Below are 12,255 nucleotides of genomic sequence, written 5' to 3' on the forward strand. Positions count from 1 at the left end.
GGATTAGATAGGAGATAAAAAATTCCATTTTGGACATGTTAGTTCTGAAGTCCAGCTGCAAGTAGGCAGTTGTACACCCACAAGATTGGCATTCAGGAGACGTTGGGTCTTGGCTAAGGAAATAATTTGGGGAGCTGGTGGTATGCTCAAAGGCACAGGAATGGTGTGGATGACTTAGGAAGAAGCACAATGGAAAGAGCAGAGGGCCCAGGATCAAAGAGAAAGAGTCCTTAAAGACGACTGAGACGTAGCAGCCAGAGAAATAAAGGAAAACAAGTTAAGAGCCGTGTCATGGAAGCTGAGAGAGTGTTCTGGTAAGAAGTTGGTCACAAACGATATGATGAGAAATGAAAAAACAGACGGCTATTATTTCCCAATCTGACGGACACTGGCAACTTCAGCAAGAGAGTGTTATCTGAGTAGGAGAGGGTTAAAGAGTCTGCAGGGGAAAAAAAGTGAAAACTCCTTTAAGAAACTCAGTTGTGAAAGGGAGTAGAAAATTAGGACAGTAGCAGGAAGGAGATACGGAGGTTAGAGGACAGGATTTTCAAACTGGGAGAGATTAGAGCAAGGAAATCTGTAGAAAAGGCTCTAGTAGAAAGAGTTCTGGATACCAGGTGCCAGAGCACCAGCACCCCCACTGTCACCCCTGTAACTTGATCTTGCTGCTAGAGGCTAATGCTCTTAGAGGATTTGCTGATAATGGAGGGGCAAGTTGTAGAGAACATAGTGGAAAGGTTGGGAGGATTGGACTCGCTGAGAGATGAAGAGTGGTAAGGGAGAGACTGTTAGGAAGATAATGGCCAACTGGACATCAGGCAGTAACTGAGGTAAACAGGAATGTGTAGGCCTCCTCTTGGAAGAAGGTAGATTTTGGGATCTAAAAGGCTGCCGAGTGGTTGTAGCAGCCTAGGTGCAGTAGCTTAAGCAGATTTCACATAGGAGTTTAGTCAGAAAAGTAAGGGATTAGCAGTGTGGCAAAGCTTCCCACTTTTGCAGTGGGCAGTGTCTCATCTCATAATCCCAAAGGCACTGGCAAAGGCTTGAGCAAGTTAATTACTCTTTTGGGGGCCTATTTTTCTTATCTGTAAAATAAAGACAGTAATATTCATCTGATAAAGTTGTTATGAGGATTAAATGAGATGAGAGAGAGAGAAATGGCTAGAAGAGAGTAAGTATTCAGTAAACAGCAGCCATGAAAGAAGGGTTATAACTGCAGCCGAGAAGAGTTTCCAAGAAAACAGTGTCAAATCTTTTAGAGTGATCACAGCGTTCACACTGGAGCATTCCAGGAGATAAATGTGTAGGGAAGATGAAGTCAGTTTAAGTCTCAGCTTGCTTAACTTTCAATAACAGCTTTGTAGTATTCAGAAAGGCTTTAAGGAAAAGCCTGATTTCTATCAGAGAAATTCAACTAGCAGTTCCAGAACCTCTAAACACTTCCTTAATATAAGTGCTGAGCTAAAAAGAACCGGGCGCCCCAAACCAAAACATTTCTATTGATAGACACTTGAAAAAAAGAACAGGAAATCTAGCCATTAATGCAGTGTCCAAGAGGGAAAGTGGCTAAATGAACTGTTGCAGAATACAGGGGAAGAGGGGACTGAAAGTCATACACATCATATGGCTTACTTTCTTTAATTTAATCAAAGTAGTCTTTACTTAACAACTATTACAGAAGAAATTTCACTCTACTGCTTTCTCCTCTGCTCAGCTTTCACCAAATCTCGGGCTATAAGTCACTCAGACTATATAAAAAGCTCCTACAAATTCCATTGAAACCTGATCAATCTAACTAAATGTCTTACTAAGGGGGTGGAATTTCAGCTCCTCTAATTGTGTGTACCACCTGAACATGACAGCAGAGCAGTGGACCAGGGCAGCTGCCAAGATTTACTGTTCTTCTCCTATCCACCTCAGTTGAACCTCTCTGAATTATTTAAACAAGGACTACCAAGGAAGAATGAAGTCTGAATGAAGATTCCAACAAATCTCTTCCTCTTTTTTTCCTTTACCTGTAGGGGAGGTGAACACTTTCAAGGAAATGATATAGTAAAGAAACTCACTCTCCCTTCTTATAAACTATTTATTCAATTAACTGGACACTAAGGACCTAAGGAGTCTTCCTCAAGACATTAAATACACAACTGCAACTTCAGCTCTGAGCAACCTCCTAAAACAGCTCTTAATGTCCAATCCTTCCCAGGAAGGAGAACAGAATTCAGGAATTATACTAATACAAAATAAGGGTTGCCTTCTCAGAAAATTCATAAATGTTCACATAAGAACATGGTAAGACAATTAAACAAGCTCAATACATAAAAATAAACTGCCTGTTAGTGAATTAACAAAAACATCCAGAAAAATATACAGATTAACTAAGATTTAAAAGGGTCAATCTTTTTAAATAAATTGGGAGATCAGGATTTGCAGATACTAACTACTATACATAAAATACATAAACTATATATAAAATAGATAAGTCCTATATAGCACAGGGAACTATATTCAATACCTTGTAATAACCTATAATGAAAAAGAATATGAAAATAAGTATATATTTATGAATCACTATGCTGTACACTGGAGATTAACACAACGTTGTAAATCAACTATTCTTCAAATAAATAAATAAATAGTTCAATTCAAAGTCTGAACAGAGAAATACTTCAATTGAAAAGCAATGGAGTTTAACCATGAGAGTCAAACTGATTAGAGTTCTGTTAGCCCACATCACAGCTACTAAATGTGTAATCTTGAGACAAAATCCTTAATCTCTCCAACCCTCAGTTTCCTCAATAAGGCAAGAATAACACTACTTATCTCAGAGCTCTTAAAAGGATTAAATAGTACATGTGAAGCTCTAATACAATGTCTGGCACAAGGTAGGAATACATAACAGGTACACTTCCCCTTCTAATTTTTAAAATGTTTAATTAGAGATTGATTCATAGAGAAGGAGGAACTTAAAGAACAAGGAAAACTGTTAGCTAGACAGGAAGGAGGACACAGTCTTCTAGTTTTATTTATAATTTAAAAAATTAGAATATATTTCTCAGATTATCATTAAATTACTAATGTGAAAGTGCATCACTGACCCTGAAATGCTTTTTTATATACAAATAAGATCTTCTTCTCCCTCTCTCATAATTTTACAATTCTTTGAGATTCTACATTTATACAGTTTTTTCCCATCTTTTTCTTAAAGCCCTGACTCAGACTCTCCTTACTCTGGTTTTGGGATGACCGAAGTCTTAAAACAGACAGACATACCTTAGAGTTCACTGAGTATTTTGAAATACTTCTGGGAGAAAGCCAGAACCCAGCAACTAAGCAGGTAGAAAGAATCAGTGTGGCATAATGAAAAGAGCATGGGGTTTGGAAACAGATCAAGGCTTTAGACAGAGGTTTAAGTCCTCCATCTGTCACTTTCAGATGCATAACCTGGGTCAAGGCACTTTACCTCTCTGGACGTCATTTCTTTATCTGTGAAATGGAGATAATGCCACCTATATCTCTCTGTAGTTGTCTGGATTAGAAAAAAGCCTGTAACAATTCCAGGCATATAAAGGGCCAATTACTGGTAACTGTTATTAGGGTCAATCTGGCAATTGCCTGACTGAACATTCTGCAAGGCTGTACTCTCCTAACTGGCAAAAGGAGTAACACTGCTCCCACATTCCCATGACTATATCCAAAAGGTTCCATTTTAGTAATCTATAATTAACCAAATCAAGAGCTTAAAGTATTCAGGGCAAGAAAGCGCTAACATGGCTCAACTCAGTCTCTGCTGACAGCAACAAAGCCAGCATAAGGTGGATTCGTTTGGCCCCCCCCCCAAATCTGCTCGAACATGGTCATTACTAATATTGACGTAAGCACAAATTAGTTGCGGTTCTTGGATTTCCAGCCTTATTGTCAGAAAGTTTTAACTTTTCTGATACAAATCCTTTCCTGCCTTGTTTTCTCTGTGGTGCTATAACATTTCCATTATCCCATTTTCAAGGACACAGGGAAGAAATCCTCTCAGCTATTGCTATTCCATTCACTGTGGAACTTATCTTCCGGTTAAACAAATCACTTTTTACAGAGAGTTTTGATTTGCTGAGTTCTCTTGTTGATGGGAACTTATGACGAAAGATATATATACAAATACACGATAGCCACAATGACAAGATCTGGTCCCCAGAGCACCACAAGTTACAAGATGGAGGTAGATGCCAAAGATAAGGTGTGACTGAGTAACCTGCACTCCTTATGTTCCTTTGCATTAACTACTGCATTTGGGAATTCTGGTTCTTGTAAAAAGTTGATTTCCCTTGTGTGGCAGAGCGGAGTAACAGTACTAAGAAAACTGATGACAGACACACAAATGGAGTAAGGGAAACCATCAATGGAAATGGGACTTAAGATAAATAAGCTTGTAGTATGCGACAGTTACTAAATAATAGCAACAATCACCAATTACATAGCCAAAGCAGCTATTTCAGTCCCTAGTACTCCCAGTCCCTCCCTACACAAAATAAAAGCAGAACAGAGTCAAGGTCAGAATGATTATTTAAATAAACTAAAAATCAAGAAAGGCTCAACAAATCAAAATGTCACACTGCAGTCCCTTGGGGGAGGTGACTTTCAACTTGGAGAAAGGACAGCCTCGTGTACTTGTTTTAATTAAGCTAATTCAATGTCAAGAAAGTTGAAGATTCTGCCCCCCAAAAGCAGCTCAGCAATGCCTTTGGTTGTGTCATACAGCTGCACCCTTGCCCAGAGCTTCGCCTGCTTAACTTCCAGTAAAGAAGTTGTTTTTTGGTTGCAATTAACATTGTAAGGCAAGCTCAGCCCTGTCTTCCATAGCCTTAAGGCTGCTGAGTAAATCTAGAATCATGGAATCTACATTTTGATACAGGAAGAAGGTGGTTCAGCAATAAGGAAAATGGTCAAGAAGCACAACTAGAATTAGGAAAAATAGCCTGGTATGCTGGCCTGTGATTTCTTTCACTTCTTTATATAGAATCTATTGAATTGTGTGTACTTTTCAGAGGCAGGCACTTAAGCCATAATGGGAGGAAGAAGAAAATAAAATCAATTCTTAGTAATAATAGCTGTCATTCCTTAAGCCCTTATTATATGTGCCAAGTTCAATGCTAAAGCCTTCTACAAATATTTCTAACCCTCAATCATCTTAGTAATCTCATTTTATAAAAGAGGAAACTAAAATTTAGAGAATTTGGAAATTACCCAAAAGCCAGTTAGTGGGGGTACTAAGATCCTGGCTGTAAATCCCATATTCTAAAGGCAATTTATTAAACACTCTTACCCTCAAGAGATCTAATCAAAATACAGATTTTACACAAAAAGACTCTTAATCATGGGATTTGGCCAAAGTTATAAAGCAACTCAGCTAGTCACAAATATGTTTCAGATTTCCAGGGACTCACATCTAGGGACCACCAGCACTGGTACCCATGTGGCCTCTCTTTTCTCCTATAATTCCTCCCACAGGAGTTTCATAATGCAAATGAGAAAGGCACTGTCTTAAAGCATCATTAAACAAATTCCTTCGGTCTTGCCTCTGACATCGTTTATCACCTATATTTGGGTGATTAGAATAAATGAGTTCTCTGCTTTATACCTTAATCATGAAGTTATTACAACAAAAGTTAGGCTGGACCCAAGGTTCCAATTCAGCGAGTCCTATCCAGTAAAACCAATACAGACTTCAAATCACTTTCATGCCATTCTGATAAAGCAATTAAAAATCATTCACAAAACAAAATTTTAAAAAATCATAAATCTCTGTGTTCACATTATGCCTAGGAAATTAGAGCGATAATCCCTTTTCATATGATTCACATCTCTGTTTTTGCAATATTTGCCCTTTTTTTCCTGTGCTGATTTAGCTTTATGAGAGAAGGAGAGACACACCACAGACAGCCATTGTAAAGGTAATATTGGGAGTATCGGTCATCTAGGCATACCTACTCCTTGGTGTTCTGAAGCTACTGCCTCTTCAAAACTGTGTCTGAAAGAAGCTGACAGCTGAGACAGAAAACCCCACAATGATTGCCTTTCCCAGAAGTAGAAGCATTTCTTCCTAACACTTTCAGATCATAATAAAGGAACCAATAAAACAATCATTCTTTTCATACACGGTCAAATAATCCTGGTGACCAACTACTGAGCGGAGAAGAAAAACCTCCGAATAGAAAAGAGTGAAGAGAATCTCTCCATTACCCTTCTATATTCAGAGAAGATGTAAGGATATTGCAGTATCTGGAATGAAGGGCACAACATCAGTACTGCTTAATGGAAGCGGCTGGCCACAGAAAGGCAGAAAGTCATTATCTGGACAGAAACCAGACAACTCAGGATTTCAACGCGAGGTAACTACTCCTTACTCGTTCTCGAAATAGCAAAGATATTTCCACTCTTATTGCTAGGTGTACTCTCATAAGCGGTAAGGTTTTTCTATACCATCGGGGTCTTGTCCCCGATAGTCTGGAAAATACACACAGGAGTATGTTGGGAGTACAGAGAGAGGTAGTATTAGGTGCCTCTCTTTTCCCAGCCTATTCCAAGTAGTAGGGGAGAGCGCTACTTCCATGTTATTCCCAGCCAAGTACGGCTGTACCACATGGAGTCTTGGCTCTCCAGCACTGGGGCCCGGGTGGGGGGCATCACCGAAAGAGTGGGTTTAAGAGGAAAACGGATCTCTCTGTTCCTACGATCAGAAAGGAGGGCGTGGAGGGAGGTACAGCCGCGCCGAGAAGATCTGAGGTTCCCCTCCTCACCCTCCCTCTTAGAAAGAGGCAGCCCGGCCCCAATACCTTCTTGACTGTGCGCGGCGCCTCAGTGACGGTACCGTCGGGGCTGACCAGGGCCTCGCCGCCGTCGCGGTGCCTCTGATGCTGGTGATGAGGGTCGCTCCGCTTCATGGCCGACGCCTGAGGCACTTTCCCAGCAGCGGGGCTGAGAGCCGCGGCGGGCCCCGATCCCGGGCCACGGGCTGGGGGCCGCTCCGCCGCGGGAGCTGGAGCCTCAGGGTCCCCACCGCCCGCTGGGGGGGCCATGGCGCTCACGGCCGCCGTGCTCAGTCCTAGCTGCGGCTCCACCTCAGAGGGGCTCAGGTCCTTCAGCTCCACCTCAGGTACCTTCGCGGCAGCGGCTGCTGACACGACCTGCACCGACATCACCGCCTCCACTGCAACCGCCGGCTCAGACTCCAGCTCCAGCTCTGGTTCGGCCCCGCCTCCCGCCTCCCTTCCCCTTCCCTCCCCCATTCCCCCACTCCTCCCCTCCATCGCCTCCGCTCCCACCCCCTTCCTCCGCCCTCCCGCCCGCCAGCCAGCCAGCCAGCCCCCGCCTCTCACTCCCCACCCCCCGCCCCTCCCCGCCCCGGTCAGGCTGGCTCCGCGCGTGGTGCCACGGAACCTGTAGTGCGCTTGCTCCCGGCCGCTTGCGGCGAATAGACCGTAGGACCTCAGCCCCCGACCGCCACTGCGCGCGCCGAGGGCGGGGCCCGCGATGACCCCTGGGAGTTGTAGTCCGCGTTGCCCTTCCTCCGGCAAGCGGGATTCTGTAGCAGAGATGGAGTTTTAGGGTCGGCAACTAACCGAAAGGGGTCAGAATTGGTGACAAGACGAAGGCCATGAGGAAGAGAAAGTCTCCAGAGGAGTTGCGGCTTTCGGGGAGGGAACGCTTGAAACCCTATGGTTGGGAAGGTCGGGGAGGAATAGCTCTCTACCCTGACAGTGTAAATTTCCTCTGGGTGTGCGCGTCTGCGATCACGTGAGCAGGCATTTAAAGGAAAAGCCGGGGCGTCACGTGTGGAGAGCGCTGCCTCAGGCTTAAAGTGGCTTGGTTTTTCTACTTCTGTGAAATTGGGACCCTATTACCTTTTCTTTATTCCCTTTGTTTTTAGAGGGAATAAAATAGGACCTTTCTGCTGTGGTAATTTCTGGCACATTCTGGGGTTAGAGTTTAAAATCAGTATAAAATACAAGTTAGGAAACACTAGGTTGAAATTTCAAGGCTAAGGAATTACAGGTTGCCTTAAACAAGGCCAATTCTTTTGCCCTATTAATTCTGCCAGGGATGTTGCTCAACAAAAGTTAGTGTACCTGCCTAAGGCACAATGAGACCAAACCAAAATGTCAGAGTTTGGAGCAGAGAAAGGTTCATTGTAGGATGCCAAGCCAGCAGAACCTTCAGCACTGTGGGTAGCAGAACACCTGGATGCTCAGAGCCTGAGGCCAACCCACCAGGAAGGGGGTGGGGGGCAGTCTCTGTTCTCCTCTTTAAATAAAGCTATTGGTCTAATTCAAAAAGAAGAAGAAGAAGAACCTGCAGCTTGTGCTCAAAAAGTCCCAACTCTTGGATGGTTTTCAGGGAAGAGTTTCTAAAGGCAAAATTTGGGGTGAGGGGTACAGGTTGTGTGACTTTCTTCTGACTGACTGGTGATGAGATAATAGTGATGTCTCAGTAATCTCAACTTTCTGGTTCCAACCTTGGAATTCTGCTTGTGGTCAGCATGTAGTCATCAGCCTCCACCTGGGTAAGGGGCTTAGTGTCTGTAGAGGGACTCAGAGATACGTATCAGATTATTATCCATACCCCTTCAGGGGGAATAGTAGTCCTGTGACTGTCCTTTTAACTACTTGAGCCTGCTCTTTGGAACTTGGGAACCTAAGAGACTAAAATCTTTTTTTTTTTCTACAAAAAAGAAACAGGGGACATGGAGGGGCTTTTGTACCCAGGAGGGCCCATAGGGTCCTACTCGGGTTTCAGGGGTACAATACGAAATTAAGATAAATATATGGCGGGGGAGGTGTATAGTACAATGGTAGAGTGCATACTTAGCACACATGAGGTCTTGGGTTCAGTTCCCACTACCTCCGTTAAAAAATAAATAATAAACTTTTACCCACCACCAAAGAAGAAAATAACAAAAAACAAAAGAAAAAATAAATATGTCAGCAGAGAGGAATATTAACTAAAATATGAGTAATGATTTCTTTAAGTGAAAGGATTTGGGATTTTTTTTTTTTTACTTTGTACTTTTCTGTATTATTTTTAAATTTAAAATTTATTTTAGAAGGTATAAACCCAAAGACATGTAAGGCAGTTTTACTTCTAATAACGAAAAGTTATCTGAAACTAATGTCTAACAATTAGGGGAATGGTTATGCCTTCAAAATTAAGTTTGCCAAGAACTTTTTTCAGTGTTGAAGAGAAGTAAGTGCTTATGATAACATAAGTTAAAAAGCAGGAGACAAAATTTCACATTCTATTAGATTTTAATTATGTAAATAATACTTTAAAAATACAATGTATTAAAATGCAGTTGACTCCAGGTGACAGATTATGGGGTAGGTTATTTCCTCTCTGTTCTCAGAGAAACTGAAGCAAAGGGGATCTTATGGTTTATGGCTGTTCAGAGAGTAAGTGATAGCCCTGGCAATCCCAGAAGGCCACTGCACATCTAGTCTTTGGAGTAACTATTTTTTCCCTGGCAAGAAGGAGAGGGAGAAATCGCCTGCCTTGATCTCCTTCCCTGTGCTACTGCTATCTTGGAACTCTGTTTATTTGTGGAGTTGTCCTACCCCAAAAGGAGTCTTTTGTTTCCTGGCCTTCAAAATTTGTCGCTAACACTATGAATTGGAAGGGATCTGAGCACTGCCTTTTCCACAAAGCTCACAAGTCCACCAGACACAAGGCCTTCTTAAGCTTTCTCTTCACACTCTGGCTTTTAGAATTTCCTTCCTGTTAGAAAGAACCAGCCCAGAGCTTCATCCTCCAGCTGTCGGAGAAGAGATTAGCAGCTCTATAACTGATTTCTTTCTTCCCCCTAATGCACAAGGGAGCTGCGGTACAGCCACCTGGTGTGTGTCGAAGCTCATAGGCAGCAGCTGCCTACCTGGATGGCTATTCAACTTGATTACTGAGGGGATGAACTAATTCTTCAGTGGGATGTGATTACAAAACATAAGGAGTTGGAGCACTGGAAAGAAACTGATATTCATCCTTTATTTATTCAGGCACCAATCACTGGTTGAGGCCAAACATCAGGGCACATTCCTCACCCATTCTCAACTCCATCTTACACACCTGCTGCTTCTACCATCTTTGTTACTGAGGGACACCAGGCACAGCTGAAGATGGAAATACCATAATGGAAGCAGGATAATTAAGCACAAGTTTATGGCCTATTTAGTTTATGAAATATCTAGAGTACAGGTCTTCTTTTGTCACTGGGCTAATTCAGCTTCCAGACCTTGGCAGGTAAAAATGGATCTTCCATGTAGGAGCCCAGAAGAACTTCTCTAAGATATCTGATCAATCCAAGTGAGAAACTTGAAGATACTAACACTGAGAGTTCCGCAAGAAAGTAGGCCAGCCAGATCACCCTTGATGAAGGCAACACCCAAGTTCACAGTTTCCAGAGAACCACTTAAGTACTCTTAAGTACGAGCAGATAGACAAAGTCGCCAGTTATATGAAGAAAACCTTTAATGTGGAAGGCAGAGGCCAACATAAACAGAAAAACAAAAAACAAAACAAAACAAAATAAAAACAACTGGGAGGAAACAGAGGCTATGTATCAAGAAGAAATCAAGACCAAAAAAGAAAAAAATTAATATCCTTAGAGACTGAAGGTATTATACTTGTGAAAGAACATGCTGTTTCAAGAAGTGAACATTCAGAAAACAAACATGGGACTTTTGAAATCCAAGCACACTATCAGAAATGTTTTTAAATTCAATAAGTAAAAAGAGGAAGAAATTAAAAATAGGAAAGATGCATTTTATCTTTGCTCAGACTGTTGAAGAATGGAAGCTTGTTTCATGGTTTTTATATTTGTGTCTAATGTATGTTTTAACATGATAGGTGCAATGCATCATGTAGCTACAGTTTTCTGGAAAATTCAGTCTCTTAGGAATTGTTTTTCAGATCTTCAATACATTTTTTCTCTAATTAAAAAAAATAGAGGGAGAAGGGTATAGCTCAATGATAGAGCTCGTGCTTAGCATATATATATATAAAATTATTTATATATAAAATTACCTCCTTCCCCCAAAAAAGAATTTTAAAAAGTTACTAAATTAAAGAAACAATAGGAAAGAAAATGAATCAGAGGGTCAGTCCAGGAAGACCAACATCTGAATAATAGGAATGCCATAAAAAGGGAACCAAAAAAAAATGGAGGGGGAAGAAATTCATCAAAGAAATAATTCAAAACATTTCCCAAAACTGAAAAATGAGAATTTCCATAAAGAAAGGAGCCACTAGGTGCCCACCCCAATGGATAAAAATAGACCTGCATTAATATATATCATTGTTAAATTTCGTAATTCTGGGGACGAAGAGACAATCCTTCAAAAGTGGGTCAAGGAGCATTTTTACAAAAGCTCCAGTCAGAAATATATTGAACTTCTTAAAATGAATTTCTGGAAGCTAGAAAATAATGCCCTCAAATATTTGAGATCCTCTGTTTGTGTTCTCCCAAGAGTGAACTGACAATCAGCCAAAGTTGGGAAAGGCAGTCATCTGACTGTTCAGTTGGGTAGGGGATCAGAGACCAATCCTCCTGCTTTCATTTCTGCCTTCTGAAGTTACTGCTGTCTCCAGTTCAGAGCCTTTTAAGGGTGCGGCAATGTAAGTTTTCCCTACTACTAGGTAAGACTTCAGCTTTTTCAAGTCTGCCAAATGACTACTCATTTGCTTTCCAGCTTTCAAAACTTTCTAGTGATTCCTCCCCTCTCCATCTCTTTTTCCCTCTTTGCAGGCAAAAAGTGAAAAAGAGCTAAATCCTTATCGTCTATATTGGGAGGTCAAATGTTGACACCTAAAATGAACTTTCAAGAGATGGCATTATCCTGTTATTCAGACATATGGAAGTAAATATCATAAAGTTTATCTAAAATACAGTGGTTGGCTCCCAGGAACAGGAAATGATGTGGTACTGAGATAGCTGTGGAACGACTTGACTTTTCAAACTATATCATGCATGATTTAGATGAAAATTAAAACTTTAAATGCAAGCAAAACTACATTGTACAGAACAGGGAATTATAGACATCATTTTGTAATAACTTTTAATGGAGCATAATCTATAAAAATACCAAATCACTATGCTATATACTTGAAAATAATATAATATTGTAAATCAACTATACTTCAATAAAAATATAATTTAAAAAATAAATAAAAAATTAAAGCAGGCAAAATCAATACATAAATAGTTTATGGATGCAT

At 41.1% G+C, this 12,255-nt stretch overlaps 1 protein-coding gene across 3 annotated transcripts in view; it reads right to left on the bottom strand.

The window, feature by feature from the left end:
• AHCYL2 (adenosylhomocysteinase like 2) overlaps positions 1–7,250 on the bottom strand; it is a 143,541-nt gene extending 136,291 nt beyond the window's left edge. The window contains exon 1 of one of the 3 annotated variants that reach the window (XR_012508096.1): positions 6,828–7,250. Coding sequence is in view for 2 of the 3 variants with exons in the window: in XM_074367078.1 (XP_074223179.1) it covers positions 6,828–7,190 (363 nt within the window). In the remaining variant the exon portion in view is untranslated. The remainder of the gene's footprint in view (positions 1–6,827) is intronic. The other 2 variants (XM_074367078.1, XM_074367079.1) reach the window with 2 other exon arrangements.
• Positions 7,251–12,255: the final 5,005 nt, after the last annotated feature.

This window comes from Camelus bactrianus, chromosome 7, assembly GCF_048773025.1.
Source record: "Camelus bactrianus isolate YW-2024 breed Bactrian camel chromosome 7, ASM4877302v1, whole genome shotgun sequence".
NCBI lineage: Eukaryota > Metazoa > Chordata > Mammalia > Artiodactyla > Camelidae > Camelus > Camelus bactrianus.